This window comes from Heloderma suspectum, chromosome 7 (genome assembly GCF_057233095.1).
Source record: "Heloderma suspectum isolate Gila_16-S chromosome 7, 16-S_ref, whole genome shotgun sequence".
In the NCBI taxonomy this organism is placed as follows: Eukaryota; Metazoa; Chordata; class Lepidosauria; order Squamata; family Helodermatidae; genus Heloderma; species Heloderma suspectum.
In genome coordinates, this window is record NC_139464.1 from 82716126 (window position 1) to 82734349 (window position 18224).

The window sequence follows — 18224 nt, forward strand, 5'->3', positions numbered from 1 at the left end:
TCCTTGAGGATTTGTTGCACATATATACTTTTTCACAATATCTGGCATAAGTACTTGCTGTGGATTTTTCTTGGTGTGTAAAGAAAATGTGGAATCTTATATTTTCAAATTGTATAGGGAAAATCAGATTTTGATTAAAAGTTAACATTAGGTAAGTTATGAACAATAACATTTTCAATTACATATTAAAAATATTTATTTCTGTATTGCCTTTACTTTCAGGCACTGCAGGCAGCCAGACAGCTGCTTTTACAGCAACAGACAAGTGGGCTGAAATCTCCTAAGAACAGTGATAAACAGAGACCGCTACAGGTTAGTAAAGCATCTTTTCATCTGCAACCTCATTTCTAAGGGAGGGCATTCATGCACACCTATGTACACAACTGTACCTTGATACCTTCTTGAATATGTACATTTTCACAAAATGCTTTGGCTTGCATACTGTTACTATAATGGATTAAGATACATTATACAAGAGAAAGAAGCCCTTTTATATTACCTTTTGGTGACTTAAATGGTTGTACAGATTTAAGCAGAAGTAACTTGAATCCAATAGCTGCTTTCTATAGATAACTAGAGAAGTTTGTGCACATTCATCACTCTAAATAGATTATAACCAAGTGACAAATTTTGAACAGCTGGAAAGCTTTCAGAACAATTATCTGAATATGCAAGGAGCAGCCCCACCTGCAAGTAGAACAATGTATTTTCTTGTATTAGTTGTGTCTTGAGTATTTCCCCCATATTCTGTAAGGACCTGAAAAGAATGTTTTTTGTCATGTGCTTAAGCTATTATTCTTAATATTTAATATAAGAATATGTACAGTTTATAAATGTAAAATCTTGTTAATCTAATAAGCAGATTGGGTTTGTGGTGTAGGGTTTTTTTACATTTGTTTTCAGATGGCTTGGTAAAAAGAATGGAGATAGCCACTGCTCAGAAAAGAGCTACTACTGACTTGTTTTATGTGAATCAAATATTTGGTATTTCACTATTGAAATGATTAAGGTTCTTAAGGTGTGCATATATGTATGTATTTCTGGGAATAAAAATAATGTTGCTCTTCACCTCACAATAACAACACAAGCTTTCCTTTAATGCTTTCGTAAGTACACAGAGGGTATTTGATGTGATGCTACAGTTTCTAAACAGTCATTTCAGTGAGTTCTGGATTTTATTTTCCTTAAACTAAAGGCTGATTGAAATATTACAGACTCTACATACAGACTGCCAAAAACTGCTTCTGTGTGATTGTGCTTCATGTGGCATTTGAAATGTTTAAAAGCCACTAACCGTGTGGTCATCTCTAATCACATGGAGACTCTTTATGCCCTTGCCATACAGTTCAGATGGCTAGTGGTAGTGGCATGGGGAACTTCCATTCAATTAGATTTCATTATGTGGAAAGTTGTTTTCAAATGCATACAGCTGTCACATGGAATGCTGCATGTGGAAGTGATTTTGGTAACTACCATGTGAGGCCAAAATGAGAGGGAGAAAACAGGATATTTACTAGGATGGAACAATTATTTTCCAGTTTCAGTTTCTGGGTGAAACTAGACATTTTGGTAAAAACCCCAAGCCAAAAAACACTTGTGCAAATATTAACTTCTCCCGTTTTCTTTGGCACCATTATTTCCCCTGGTTCAGTGCCATTTATCCCCATGGTTGCACATTTGTCTCTTTTCTGGATTAGTCACATGGGTGATTTTACCCAATCATGTAATGAATGGGATTGTGTTAAAATGCTGCATAGCCATATTTGATTATACAATAATGCCACTGAGAGTGAGTGAAAACAATCTAAATTAATAAGTGAATGTTTTCTCAAGGAATGCTGAGAATTGAAAATTGAAAGAATTTTTACCACTGTTGAAAACATTGAGTAGTTTTGGCTCAATCTCAGGGTGGTATATTAAGGTTCTGCACTAGGGACAGGGACTCAGGTCTGAGGCATAAGAAGTCAAACTTATGCGAAGTACCACCTTACTCCAGTGGATCCAAACATATGTGGAAGCTCCATTGCTGATTATCTTGGGTCATTCACAGATCACTGTGTTGCTCTATGGACCTCTGAACTCTATCCACCGGAGATGATAGCCTTGCTGTTGTTTCAGGATGAAAGATGTGAGTAAAGAGCCCCTGATTTTGCCAGTGTTGCATCTGCAATACTCAGTAAAATGTAGCATCTGAAATGGTCTTTACTTCAACCTCTCATTTACCCTTGAAGAAATAAGAGGTTAAAGTGAATTTGGAAGTTGTTATCCCAAGATAACAGACAGTGTAAAAAGGACTCAAGTGGATGAGAAAAAGCAAAGGCTCTGTGCAGAAATCACAATAAACCATGGCTTACCATGGCTGGAACAAACAACAGCAAGCTTTGGCCTGGCACAGTCTGCTTCCCCTTTCTTCCTCTGGCACAGCCAAGAGGATGGTTTTGGAAGTGTTCACTTTAAGTTTTGATTAACTGCAGCTTGTCATTTCATCTGAAACTGACAAACTGTCAGGGGTGCCTCTGAGCATAGGTAGTGGGTAGCTCAGATTCCGAAGAGGAACTGCAAAACTTGGGGGAGGAACTTTCCCAGACTCTTCCAGACAGGGAGAGACAGCCTCCTCAGGTTTCAATAGTCCAGCTGGACGGAGAGGGCCTCTCTTCACACACCCCTGTGAGAGATAGCAAACAGGGAGAGGTGGGGTTTGGAGAGCCTGAATTCTTAGACACCAGACGCAGAGCCGAGAGAGATGGCAGGGGTGGAGCTTAGGCAATCTGCCTGATTGGCCCGGCAGGAACAGCTATGCATAGAGACCTCACAAGATACAGGGAGATCCCCCCCCACCCCTTAAGTTAGGAAAGCGTGCCCGCCTTTTCTCAAACGGTGGGCAACTTTCAACCTTTGTAGCTTCCCTTTGAACTCTCTGAAGGCATTGCCTTTGTAGACTGTGAGTTACTGACAATTTGCATTTGTATGACCCATTGAAGTAAAAGGATTAAAGAGCCATGGATATAATCCCCTTGTCTGTGTTTTGATTTGGCTATTTGAAGTTATGCAGGGACAAAAGGGAACCCTGACACAAACTGTGGTTTCAAACTATAGCTTGTTTGAAACAAGCCAACTTCAAACCATGGGTTATGAAATGATAGTTAAGTTTAGGGTTTAGATGTAGTGCTAAACTGTGGTTAATTTTTTAAAAAAATGGATGCAGAAGCTTCCAGTCTCCTCATGGCTGCACAGCAGGAGGACTGAGGAAGGGAAGTCCATGAGCCTGAGGCTCTTTGCATCTCATTCCCATCATGATAAACCATAGTTTTATCATAATGTCCAAACACTGCCTGTTAGTGAAGAGGGAATGGCCATTGTGAAACAAGTAGAGTTGTAGTTGTCTTGTTAATTGAGAAATAGGAATGAGAAAAAAAATATGAAGGAATGCATTGTCAGATAATTCATTATCTTATGAGGGTATCTCCTTAGGGTTTTAAAATAGTCATTCAAATTCATGATAGGATACTTTCAAGAAAGTAGAGATAGTTTACTCAGTTCTAATCCTGAGGAAATGCAACTGGTAATTGTACTTTCAGGGCCTGATCTGTTCCTTTCAGCGATAGGGAAATTTTAATCACAATTTGTTGTTGTGGTTGTTAAGTTGTGTCCGACTCTTCATGACCCCATGGACCGTAGCACGCCAGGCCTTCCTGTCCTTCGCTCTCTCCTGGAGTGTGCTCAAGTCCATATTCATTGCATCGGTGATGCTATTGTAGAAATGGGAACTATTTCAGTCAAAATACTTGTAATGTTAGCTGGGATTCCTATGTTTTTGTACTTACATATGTTCTATAGTTCTTTGTGTGCTCTTTTTGACTAACTAAAATGAAATTCTCCCTTTATTTGATGTATGTGTATCCAAAGTAATATGGATTCTGATCTGAGCACAAAATGTTTTTAAATAACAAAGTTTATGCAGAGGTTTTGATAACAAGTTCTAAGAGTTTATGCATTTCTGACCTTGGCTGTTAATACAGAGCCTTGCATTGTTCGTTGTCTAGTGGAAATGAATATCTAGGGTTCTATAATGGGTATTTGACCAAATCCACAGGTCACAAAATAGTGTCTTCTAATTTTTTAATCTCAGATTTACTGTTAAATTGTGCCAAAGTTTCACTGAAGCAAATATTGATATGATTGTATATACAAATTAACCTTTAAAGGTCAGATATACCAGGATTGGTGTAATCTTACACTGGAATCTTAAACATTCTTTCAGAGAACAAGTCCCATTGAACACGATCTGAGTTAATCCTGAGTACATATGCACAAATTGCAGTTAGGCATTTTAATATGAGAGTAACCTTCACTGGACTCAATGGCACATTCAGGTTTAGGGTAAGACCGCCTATACCACAGTGAACTAAGAGGACAATGTAGCCCATCACAATCTTAAAAGGTTTCATATTAGTATGTTTGTAATTTCCTCTATTTTGGCACAATTGACTAATCTGGCAAATGGAGACAGGTTGGAACTGCATTATAAGTCTAATAAAAAATCTAATAAAACTTTATACCTGGCTCACACATCAGCAAGCAAATGTGGGGAGCATTAGGTAATGTTTGCCACCACATCTCCTGTGTGTACTATGCTTTCATTTAAAAGGGGGGCTGCTTTATATAAAAGTGGTATTTATTTCATTAGTAGTTCTATTTGATGCAGTTTTTGGTTTTTAGTTTTAGTTATATTGGCAAATTCACCACCTGAAAAAGACTGCAAGAAAAATGTTCAGTTACACCATGGCAGGTATAGGAGTAGTGTAACAATGCGAATACCTTTTTCTGTGATTTGAAAAGCATGTGCCTCCTTCTTCCAAAGCAGCAAGTGTGTAGTGCTCATGAAAATTCATTTAGAGAGCAATCCTATGCCCGCTAGACAGAGTCTGGGGGGCCATAGGATACTTGGAATTCCTGGATCTTAGGATGGAGGCAGCACTCAGACCCAGGAGTACGAGCTCCCCACCCCCGTCCCCTCTCCCTCACAGCCAGCATAGAGAGAACCTCACTGGCGGCCTCTCCCAAGTTGCAAAGGCGAAAGAACAGAAAGGGGGGGGTGCTGGTGGGTGGGGAGGGGAGGAGAGGAGAGGAGACTGGGGAAGCGAGGGTATGAACTATCCCCAGCCTTCCCCAGCCTCCTTCCTTCCTCATCCCTGATGCCTCAGCTAAATGGGAAAAAACTAAATGCAGAGCTAGAGGGAGCACAGAGGTGAAGATCGCCTCCACTATTCTCCCCACTCTACACCGGATGGCCATAATCCTCCAAGTTCACAGGTTTATGGCCATCCCCATAGGATTGCATGCTTAACTGTGGTAACATCTACGGCACATCAAAAGTAGCTAAATTATCAAAATTTGAATTTTAAAAATATCCATCTTTTCTTGGGCTACAGATAAATGATTTGGAGGACTTAATGGTTTCCATTAGGACATAGCATTGCTGTGTTGATAGTGTACTAATAGTGATAGATGGAGGAGCTGCTGAGTGTTAAAGCTTTACTAAATGTTTAGATCTTAACTAAAATTTGTTTGATAAAGCAAGGCTTGTACTTTGAAAACCCTGAATCTGAATGCGAACCTGAATCTGCGGTGGTTCACACAACATGCTAATCTACACTCAGTGGTTGAGCGTGGGTTGTTTTGAACTGTGGGTTATTTGTGGAACTACGGGTTAGTATATTGACTGAATGCACCACATTTTCAGTAGGGTGGGTTATCGTATTGTCTGTACTCAGCCAGAGTGGCTTGTTGACCGTGCAGTGTGACTTGTTAACCACTCCAAACAACCCACCAACAAACTATGGGTTCTCAAGGTGGCTTGTTCAAGAAAATAAACCATGCTGGTTAACAAACCACTCTGGCTGCATTCAGACATCTCACTATCCTATGGTTCAACAAACAACTCATGGTTCAACAAACCCACACTCAACCACTAAGTGTGGGTTGGCATGTTGTGTGAACAGCCTCTCTTTGTGTGCACCATCGATGTGCTTGCTGTATCTGAAAGTTTATCTCTCAGAAACTTCTCCCATTAAAAACACAAGGGCATTTCAAACTCTCCTGGATTTAAAAAGGTGACTTGAAAAGGAAACTCAAGCTAAAAACTGCCTGCAGTGTAGAGGCAGTTTTCCCTAAGCGTCTACATATTTCTTTTTACACACACATTTTTTTTCACATGCATCACCTTGGTAATTGTCAGAATGCTTTAAGGCAGGACAGTACTATTTAAATTTGGCAGAGGTCAAAACAAGCAGAAATTCTCTGCTGGTACAAAAATTGGAAAAAAAAATGATTAAGTGTGCATGTGGTGGGTGTACACCTAATGCTAAATTGCTGCTGGCACTTTTGGGCTCTAATCTTTTAAATGCTTTTGTGGAGCTTACCCTCAAAATCCTGCTCCTAGAATAAGCTACCCTTCTAAACAGGAAAGACAAGACCTGTGGCTCAACGGGGTAAGTGCATGTTTTGCATGCAGGTGGTCCCCGTTTTAATCCCTGGTATCTCTAGGTAAGGCTGAGAAAGATGCCCATTTGAAGTCCTGGAGAGCCATTTCCAGTCAGCGTAGACAATATTGGCTAAATGGGTCCATCACTGATTTGGTACAAGGCAGCTTCCTGTGACCCTAACAACAACCCCACACACTTTTATTGTTTCGTCCTCAATATACTCTTATCAAAAGCTGGAAAATGCACCATATAGTACACTTGGATACCAATACTGCATTATATTTAGATATTTTAAATTTGTTTATACATAGTTCCTATACCAATAGCCCTGATCAGAAGTGTAAGTTTAATAGAAGCGTAGGTTTAAGAGTAGCTTTGTCCCCCTGCTCCAGAATACAGTGGGACTAACCTGGGTTCGATTAGGCAAATTGCATTAAGTTGCAACTCCCTACATCAATGTGGGCGTTTCTGCTGTCTCCCATTTCCAGTATGGATTATCCCAGCCATTCAAATAGAAGTCCCATATCTGAATAGTAATTCTATCCTGGCTTAGATCCTGGGCCAGTGCGCACCACTCCATCTCTTATCAAAGCCATACGCCAGAGGTGTTGAAGGAGTCTACACCCCACTCCAGGCAGTTGTATCAGTAAAGGAGCCCTCATCAGCCCCAATGTTACCCTCCAACCAACCTCCAATAAGTCCATTCTGGTGGGGCAGCTAGAATCACTTACTAACTAACACATGCCCCTTTCCATAGCCCACAATACCTGCACCAGAAGAAGGAAGAGCCTAAGAATGTGCAACAATCACCCTAAGAAATGTTTCCCATTGTGTCAAAAAACAGTTTTCTGTTTGCTCAAAATTCCTTAGATGTTTCACCTGAGCAGGGAATGTCCATTTATCTCTAAAGTGGTGTCGCCCAGGGAACACTACAGGTGAAGGATTCCCTGTGCCCAAAACAGTTTTCCAATATCTGTGTAGGCTTTTTACCTGGTTTATGGAAACCTTACGGAGTGTTCCCCCACCCAAACCTCCTAGTTAGCATACTGGCCCAGAAGAAGACCCCTACTAGACCAAACATTCATGTAATCCAGCATCATGTTTCACACAGTATCCACCCAGGTGCCCCCGGGAAGTCCACAAGCAGGGCATGAATATTGCCTCCCACCACATACACAGCAACTTCTATTCAGAGACATACTGTCTCTGAATAGAAGTTGCTGTGTATGTGGTGGGAGGCAATATTCATGCCCTGCTTGTCTCTGAACATTTATCTTCTCTATAGGTATCATAACTAATAATTGTTCATCGGTTTCCACTCCATGGAAGTGTCTAATGCTTTTAAAGCCATTTAAGCCAGTGGGTATTGCCACATCTTGTGGCAGCAAATTCCATAACTTAATCGTGTTGTGAGAATAAGTACTTCCTTTTGTCTGGATCTCTTGCCAGTCAATTTCACTGGATGCCACTGCATTCTGATATTATCAGAAAAACCTCTCTATCCATGTCTCCACATGATGTATGCATTTTTTCATAAATCTCTATTAATCTCAAACCTTAGTGTCTTCTTTTATAAACTAAAAAGCCCCAAACACTTACCTCAGCGGGAAAGTGCTTCAGTCCTTGATCATTTTAGTTATTTGTGTCTGCACCTTTTCCAGCATTTCCTTTTTGAGATGGGGCAGCCAGAACTGTATGCCCCACCATAGCTTTATATAAAGCCATTACAATACTGGTTATTATATTTTAAATCCTTTTCCTCACTTAGCCTGCCTTTTACACTGCTGCCACACACTGACGTGGTTCGCATGATGAAAAGCTTAAGCCACGGTGGGCTGTGATGCGTTCCAGGCAGGACTTGCATATTCAGTGCCCAGCCATGGCTTGTCATGTCATGTGAACCTGGGGACCATGGGTTAGGTGAGGGTTAAACAACTGTTGGTATTTACCCATGCTCCCTGGGTTCGCACAACATGACCAGCTCTGGCCAGATGTTGAATATTGAAAATGGCCGCTCGCCTGCACCACAGCCCACTGTGGCTTATATAAGCCACAGTGGGCTGTTCGATCGCGCGAACCGGCCCATTGAGTTGATATTCTCAAATAATTATTCACTATAACCCCAAGATTTTCCTGGTTAGTGACAGACAGTTCAGATACCATCAGTGTATATCTTCACAGTCCATTTGGGTTTTCTCCATCTTGAATAATTATTCCATCTCATTGCTCACCCCAGATTCTAATATGCTCACCACCTAAAACACACACTTAACAATGTTGAAATCCAGCTAAGCTCCCTCTGTTGTAGTTTACATCCTGGTGCAAGCTGAGTAATGCAACTGTTGGTATAATGAATTACAGAAATGTTTTTATATGATTTTTTTTAAGGTATGTTTTTTGCTTCATTACCTTTTCATTCTTATGTCTGGATCATTATCTCACTTCTGATACTAATCTTCAGCTACAGGAATTAATGTAGTAGTAATTAATTGGGCGGGCTATTAGCACCAGCAGATGTGTTGTTTCTGTTTTTGGTACTTATACGTGTTGCATTAGGAGTCATGTGTCAGGAAATCATGACTCCTGAAAGCAAAGGGTTAAGCTCTGTGTGTACCAAACGTGTTGTATAAATATCAAGCTGTATGGAATACTGAGTGGTTAAGGCAAGCTTTGTTTGTTTAGCATGAACACTTAATTGAAGTAATCATTTTATAAAAGATGGTGTTAGGAAAGTTAAATGTACCTATAGGTTTAATTACTTGGTGTTTATTTTATTAGCCAGTAGGGACAAGAAAATAAGTGGAATTATATAGATATAGATGCTTTGAAATTCACAACCCATCCTCTTACAAAGATTCACAGCTAAGTTAGTAAATAAGCCTTAAGAACAAAGACGTTTCAATCCCAGTTACAAAAGCATTTGATACAAAATTATTTTTTGGAATAACTTTAAAAATACCAATAGATCGGAATTAAAAAAACTATTAAATGTAAATGTAAACTAGAAATGTGTGTGTGTGTGTGTGTGTGTGAGATTTTTGAGGAGCATTTAAGCAAGTAGTCTGTATGTATAGGAAGCGGAATTTTGATGATGATGTACATTTACCACAGCACACATAGTTTAGTGCTACAAGAATGAGCCTGGACAAGTCACAGGCTTATGTACTCCCCCTCCCCTCTCCTCTGGCATGGCCACAAAGAGGAGATCAGAAGCACTTCCTTCCTGTTTTAAACTAACCGTGGTTTGTCATTATGGCTGAACCAGTACAAATTGTGGGTGGTTTTAACTCCAGTTTGTCTGAACAAACTAACTTCAAACTGGTTTGAAGTTAAACTATACCTTAAAAATCCTGGCTTGTTCTGATTAACCATAGTGAAATTTAACCTTCGTTCTTAGTTTGGATATACCAACAAACAGCGTTTAATTGAAAAGGGAGGCAAATGCTTCCAGTCTCCTCACATGATTTAGTATTACATCTGAACACAGCCACTGGAGAATAGCATGAACTATGATTTGAAGCACAAGCAAAGATATAAACGAATAGGAAAGGAAACCTAAGGCTGCTTGCCACTATGTAAACTCACCCTTGGGCCAGTCATTCTGGGCAAAACAACTGAGTTGGCAATTTCTCTGGACGAACTAGTTTAAATAAGATGTTAGGAATTACCTAGTATGTTTTTTTCTATGAGGTTCAACCAGATTCTTCATAGTATTTACTGGAGAATTGGGAGTAGGGGGAATAAATCGATTTAGTAAAGAAAAAGTGTTCCTTCTTAGGCATCATTTGTACATGATGGTGATACTGAAGTACAATATAAACATATATCTGGCACAGACATGCACAAATCACGGCTTCTCCCTTTAAAATATATGTAAGAGAATGTAAGAAAGGTCCAGATATCTGCTTTTTTGTTTTGTTTTTTTAATTCACTGTGTGTGTGTTTTTAATTTTTAGTTGTAACAGTGCAGTGAAAGAATTTGTATTCCAAAACATTCGGTCCATAACTGATTTAACCCTACCCTTTGCCAACCTTTCCAAGAGGAGAGTGACAGTTTTTACATGTTGATGCTGTACACACAACTGCTGCAATTTCCATAGCAGCATTTTTTGGAACAGCCACACAGTGTCATTTCACATAAACAATGCCTTTACACAAGCCCAGCCATGACCTCTCGGTTGTTATGGGTGGGCTACCATGATGTATGAACTGGCCCCATGGTCCACATACATCAAATCTAAAACTAAACATTTTTCTGCTGTACCTGATAAGTTGTTATAATTTGCATTACTGTTGCAAGGACAGGCTCTCAGGACGAAGAACCAATAGTATTCTTAGTCTAGAGATGCTTCAGCAATCACTACTGTTTGCTTCCAGCTATAATCTATAGCCATGATGGGATAGCTGCCCACGTGTCTCTTTTCCTTTACTTGGTGGTCAATTACTAGGAATCCTATAACTTAAAATGTAGTTTTTCCTTGCATTGGTTTAGTAGCCACAGCCATCTATTTAGCACCAAACCTCCTGCCGTACTATTTGCTTCAACTTCACTTTCATATGTATTGTGAGGTTAAACTTCCTTATGAAACCTCCTTGGCTGGGACTGCAGTGAAAAAGGACAGGGGAGTTTCGGCACACACACCCCCGTCCTTTATCCACTGAAAATCACCCGATTCTGAAGCTGCTTTTCGCCAGGATAACTGTTGTAGCTGGTTTACACCTGTCTGCATGTAACATATAGTTTGTCTCTTAGACTTCCGCCATTCAGGAGTCTATAGGCACTTTTGAATTTAGCCATACTATTGCAGTACTTTAAAAAATGCTAACACAAAGTGTTGTTGTTGTTGTTATTATCTTTTCTATATCACCCCATAGCCGAAGCTCTCTGGGCAGTTTACAAAAGTTAAAACATTAAATACAATATAAGAAGTTTAAAAGCCATTTCTATGAAAGCGTACAGACAATATACATAACATATAACTAAAAGCAACTTTGAACAAGTCAGTCATAACTAAAGACACATCCAGGACCGATTAAAACTCATCATGTGCTGCCAAATGCCTGGGAAAAGAGATAGGTTTTAACCAAAAAGATAATAGTGTTGGCACCAGGCAGACCTCCTTGGAGAGCTCGTTCCACGGATGGGGGGACCACCACTGAGAAGGCCCTCTCCCTCGTTGCTGCCTCCCGAGCATCTCTTGATGGAAGCACCTTAGATGTTTAACATAGAGTACAGGTAGGTTCATTTTGGGAGAGGTGTGCTGTCAGGTATTGTGGTCCTAAGCCATGTGTCAGGGTGGACACTGAGCCCATAGAATCCCAGAGTAGTTCTGATTCTGAGGAAGAGCAGTCGCTCCTGGGAGAGGAGCGCGCTCCTCTTTCCCAGAGCCCACAGCTGACGGAGATTCCTCCCACCAGCATTCCTAGATTAGAAAGCAGTCCAGGGAGTGGCCGAGCAGAGATAGCAGACTTGGTGGATGCGCGACGCAGACGCAGAGAGCGGCGCCAGATGAAGGGCGCGGAAACGAGGCGCAGTGCCCGGTTGGCGCGCAAACAACGGCTGCGCCCAGAGGATCCAAGGGAAAAGGTGAGGGACTCTCCCTAGTCCTTAAGTTCAGGGGTCTGCCAGTAATTCCCTTTCAAACGGGGACCAACTGTTTCAACTTAGGGCATAGGTACTCTGCTGCTCAGATCTAGTTGCTACCTGTAGAGTTGTTAAGTTGTAAAAGAAGAATAAAGCTTTGAAAGGAATCCCTTTGTCTGTGTCTGAACTTGGCTACTGGATTAGACTGAGAGAGGCCTCCAAGGAGCCCTTGACAGCTTGGTCCCCGTTTGAAGGAGAATCACTGGCAGACCCTGAACTTATGGGCTAGGGAGAGTCCCTCCCCTTTTCCCTTGGATCCTCGGGGCGCAGCCATTGTTTGCGCACCAACCGGGCACTGCGCCTCGTTTCCACGCCCTCCATCTGGCGCCGCTCTCTGCGTCTGCGTCGCGCATCCACCAAGTCTGCTATCTCTGCTCAGTCACTCCCTGGACTGCTTTCTAATCTAGGAATGCTGGTGGGAGGAATCTCCGTCAGCTGTGGGCCCTGGGAAAGAGGAGCGCGCTCCTCTCCCAGGAGCAACTGCTCTTCCTCAGAATCAGAACTACTCTGGGATTCTATGGGCTCAGTGTCCACCCTGACACCATGTAGACAATATATTCTTCAATAATGTTTTGGCCAAATGTATAGCTTTCTGAATTCTTTGAGAGAATTATATTTTTGTTGTCGTTGTTGTTTAAGTGTGTATATTTAATTGATTAGTATTTATACAAGACAGTTCCATGTATAGTAGCACGCATTAGGAAGGAGTTGTACATGTCTTTGCTTCTAGCAAAGTCATACGTGATAGCAGTAAACTGCGGCAGCCATGAGCAACAACTGAAGGGAAGGGAGCCTGTGCCCTTAACATCAGGCATAGCACAGTGGTGTTGGAGGCAGAGGAGGCAAAGACAGCACTATGCAGGCATGTAGCTACTAATTAACTAGCAGTATCTTATGTGGGCTCTAGCTAATGATGTCAGCAGTCTGTTCGGGGTACTGTTAACAATAGCAGCCATATACCGACCTGATGGTGATCTTGCTGTCCCCCTGCCTTGTGATGCTTGCCAGTAAGAATTGGGGGGGGGGGGCTTTCCCTTAGTTACGACTCATAGTTTCCACGAAGCCTTATCACTAACCACTGCTGAATACAGAACCTGCGAAAAGTAGACATATAAACTCCTGCATTACATATTTAGGGTCGAACTAGATGTTATGGCAAACATGGGTACTGTTTTTATTCTTTTATATACTGAGGTATAGCCATGTTGAAATCTTTCAATCAATATGACATTGTTTTTATGTACTGTACATTTATACTACTGACTGCCTTGGTTCTGTTGTCTTATTTATTTGGCCTCTATTTTATTAATATTTCCATAAAACTGTTTTAGAATTGTAATATTATGTCACCTGGGATAATGTTTTGTCACTGTTTAAAAAACAACAACTTATGGGATGTATATCAGTATCATAGGAGGTGTTTGCTGCAAGTTGGAATTTGCAGTCCTAGGAATGGAGACTGAAAATTGGTTAAGGTGATCATGTAGAAATATTACTTGGTAATTCTTCAAAGATCTTTGAGAACACATCAAAGTGGAATCAGATATAATGCAAGGTGGAAATACAACTTAACACTCTCTAAAAACACTGACACTTCTGATAGTGGCACATTGTCTTAAAGTTGCAATCTTGACATCTCCCTGACACTGGTGTTACAGCACATTCTCAGGTGAAAGCCGAGGGGCATACTTGAGTTGCTACAATGAGGTTGCCTAGTTCCTTTATATAAAATAATAGTACAATGCAGAAGTGAAAATGGAAAGTCATGGGTTATGTGTTTATGTTTATACTGTAACAGAAAACTAAAATTTACTTTTAAATCATTATTGGAAAATTCTCTCTCATGGAAAATGCATAATTATTTAATTAGTTGCTACAATATGTGGTGATGGGTTTAAAAATGATTAGAGAAAGTGAATGGGTCCATCGATTATTATTAGCCATGACAGCCAAAAGTTGGAACCTTTCAAGCTGAGAGCAGTATACCTTTGATTGACACCTGCTGAAGAGGAAAAACAGGAATGGCTGTCTCTTTCATGGCCTGTGTGCAGGATTCCCAGGGACGTTTCTAGTTGGCCTTTATTAGATACAGAATACTGGACTAGATGGAGCTTTTGTATGATCCAGGAAGGCAATGGTTATAGTACTTCAGTTGTGTTTGACAAGATAATTTAGATACTGATACTTTTTCCTCAAAGAGCACATCAAATCCATTTCCATTGAGAACTCTCTGTCCCAGTTCTATGGTCATTTATGTCAACATATATCCTGTTGACTTTTATAGAACCTCTGTGTAAGTGTTCTGTGTATTATGTTTAATTGAATGTTTAGTTGCAAACAGAATCAAGCAGAATCAGATGCCAGTTTGTATTCAGGGGTTCTTCTGTGTGCACACACAAAATGCTTTCGGACAAGCCGTGGCTTCTTCACATTTTAATTTCGAACAAAGAGGCCCTTATTTGGGATGAGAGAATCAGTGAGGCTGAAGCTCATCAAGGTTCTCTGAGTTTCACCTTGACGCATGATCCTCCTTGTTCCTATTCCTGAATGGTGAGTTTGTTGAGTGCACGTGTAAGTGCACGTTTTTAAAGCAGGCACCAAAATGTGTACTTTCCCTCCCCGTTAACTAAAGCATGAAACTGGATATTTTTTCAAAATATGTATTTTTTTTAAGCATGCATTTTTCGAATGAACACAATTTGCAAATGTGATCACAAGTTCATATGTTCAACACACTGAAATGAAATTCTTGTACATCCCTCAGCCTTGCTCATACCGGAGCTTTGGATTGGCCTAGTTAACACTGATAGAACAGAAGGGCTAGATGCTCAGTGTTGAAGAAAAACATTCAGTATCTGTCACAGAATAATTTCTCATTGAAGAACCATTGTCCAATCTAGTTTGCTTAATCTGAAGATGATAAACTAGACAGGAAGTTTTCAGCACAACTTACTTGTATTGGCTCATATGGTTGAACAGAGTAATATGTTTAAAACAATGGTTCTGTAGAGATAGTGTAACATGGAACACCTTACATATCAGTGGTGCTTAATAAATGTAGAAAAGCAATAATAAAATGTTTGAGAGGCATTGTTGCCAAGAGTCATGGTGATACTTTCAATTAGGGAATTACTTTAAAATTAGCCTCCCTTTCATGGATTAAAGAGAGATGAAAAAAGCTCTTGGATGCAATATTTTGCTTTGTACAAACTGTCAACTATATATATAGGATGCTGGGGAAGATGCAGAGCCTACACCTGCCCCTAAGGTGAGGTGACCTGACCTCCATTAACTGAGAACTCATGAGATGATGCAATGGCTCTTGTCTAGTTAAAGTTGTTAGTGACTAAATCTATCAATCCTATTCCCATCTTCTTGGGAATATGCTGGAATTCAGTGGGACATACTTTTGAGTAAACATCCATACAATTGGGTTTGTGAAAACTATGGAAGAGATTAACCACAGCTACCTCAAGTCCCATTTTTTTCAACGTGACTTAATCATGACCAATTTAGGTGAATTGGGTCCAATATGTGTTCCTGTACACAAAAAAGGCCCAGTTTAAATGCTCACAGGCCTCCAAGGGATTGTCTCTGGACCTTATCATCAAGTGGTAATCACAGAGAGGCACCAGTTGTATGAACGGGTGCTCAGCCTGGGGGGCTACATGCAGCTGTGGGCTATTACATGCTTTGGCCTGGAATTTTTAACTCATGTCTTAGCGTTATGGAATTGGTTACTAGCTTTTATAACTGAATGTTTTAGAGTTAACACAGTATTGTTAATCTTATGCGAATTTCACACTTTCTTGCATAGTACTCTTACACTAGTTTTTTAAAACAAATTATTGTGACTTTATATGCTTTTTAAGAACATTTATAGATCATTAACATAAGTGCTATTAAATCACACTTAATCTCCTTAGCTAATGATATTCTACAGCATACTCTGAGAAAAGATTTTTTCACTAACTGTCAAGGCTGCTTCTATCATAATGGCATACAGTAACACTCTAGAAAGTAAATTATTTTTAAACACCTGTGTCTTAAAACCCAGTGGCTCCATGAAGCGTTGGACTACAGTTACTTCTCATCTGTATGAATTTGTTCCTTATGCCCCCCCCATTTTACATTGAACATCGTTCTGAATTGGTCACAGACTCCAGTCCTAAACAAGTTTCAGTAAATTCAACTGATTACATGCAACAGTTTTTATTCAAGTGTCATGATCCACCTTCCTTGCTATAGCGAGGCTGAACTCTCTGGCCTGCTGTAGTCACAACTGCTAGGAAGAATGGAGTAGGAAGGTGCTCTCTCTGTTCCTAAAAATGTGTTTAGGCTATGGCTCATCAGTACATCTTTGATATATTTGTGTAGAACCTTGCATAGGTTTTCAGAAAAGAACTAGAGACGCTTAAGGAATTTGATCTTTACAAATTCCTATATGAAATTACCTGCTCAGCACCTCTCAGATTATTACTTGGTGGATCAAAACTTAGCTATCCACTGAATTTTGTACTTCTCAGAATATTGCGATGCAGTTCTCTGTAGTTTAAACGAATCAAAATGTGTATTTGAATAATACTTTGAGAGGAAGTGCACAGTTAAATATTTTGAAAGGAATTTTAAAAATAGATTAATATGGGAATGTAGTGAAATTATGGGTAAAAATATGCCCAAGTGGCATGGACCAGAAATATAGAGGTTTGCCAATACCTAAAAAGAGCTGTTACAGCATGCAACTCTGTGCTTGTTCTCTTGTACAAGTGAGCATTTTGAAGTTCTCTGTCAAACGACTTTATACTAAAAGTTACTTGAGTGAGTCCAGTTGTTTTTCTGCTATATACAGAATTGTGTTTCAAATCATTTCCAGTACTAGACGAGGTGGCCTACTAGATATCTTTGCGGTAGATGCAGCTTAGATATGTTGAGCTAGATGGATTTATGGATAAGTAAGGTGTGTGTTTTTTAGGCTCACTACATTTAAACAATTATTTTTAAAAGTCCTTTGTCTCTAGCAGTTGCTGCAAAAGCAGAAAATGTCACACTGTCACTATAAGGATGCAGTTTTCAAGAAGTTACCTAAATTTTTGTGTGTAAATTTGTGTGGATTTTATTCAATCTACCATTATTACATAGGTTATGGCTTCTCATCACCTTAATTAATGCACTTCGTGGGAGGTATGTTTATCTAATAAACCGTAATAGTGCTGAGTGTAATGTTTCTCAAGTCAACAAAATGACCACTGTCAAAGGAAACTGAGCAACAAACAAGACTCATCTTAAATGTCCATTACCATCTTGGTTATCAATGCTCAAATATACATGACCCAAACAAAAAACAACCACCACTGTGTATTCATGTGCAGCTTTAAAAAAATAACCCTCAGGGAAAATGCGAGAGTGCATAAATTATAGGATGGCACAACCAGTTACCCATTCAGATTATTATGATGTGATTTGTCCTGCAGCTGCTTCAAATTAAGAACAGGTGTAGAAGGCAGATTATGCAAATACCTATATTAATGTAATTGTCAAATTGGTGTGTTTATCACTGTGCTTTTAAAGAGTAGACTATACTCTTATTTTAAATGTAAATTAGTTTTATTCTTGAGAGCCACTATTGGTTAATGAGCTTACAAATGAAAAAAATCCTTAAACATCATAAAACTCTTCTGATTTTGACATTGACTTTTCTACTGATGTGTTTGGTAAATGCTGTGTGAAAATATTATTTTTCCCTTCTTTACATTCAATAACCATAGTTATGGTAGATTTGTAAAATGTAACTTATTGACACACTTCTTTATTTTTCATTTGAACTCTTTCTTTCACATCTGTAGTCATTGTGGAAAAATGTCTTCAGTTTTAAAGGTATTTTTCTCTAAAGCTTAAAAGGAAACTTTAAATGATGGCTAATGTGACATTTTTAGAACATGCTCTGTGTGCCATAAAATATGTTTTCTTCACCCAGATCCTTATTCCTGAGTATATTTAAGCATTCATCGGGGAACCATGTGGTAAATATGTGTGTTGTGTTTATATAGGATCTGAAGTGCATCAAAACATGATCAGATGGACTTGTGTCTAGTTGT

The 18224-nt window shown here is 39.7% G+C and overlaps 1 protein-coding gene across 6 annotated transcripts in view; it reads left to right on the plus strand.

Annotated features, from left to right (window-relative positions):
* Positions 1–18224, plus strand: part of FOXP2 (forkhead box P2) — a 595587-nt gene that overhangs the window by 429290 nt on the left and 148073 nt on the right. For all 6 annotated transcript variants that reach the window (XM_084810788.1, XM_084810790.1, XM_084810785.1 and 3 more), the window contains one exon: positions 223–312. In XM_084810788.1, the coding sequence (XP_084666914.1) occupies positions 223–312 (90 nt within the window). The remainder of the gene's footprint in view (positions 1–222; positions 313–18224) is intronic.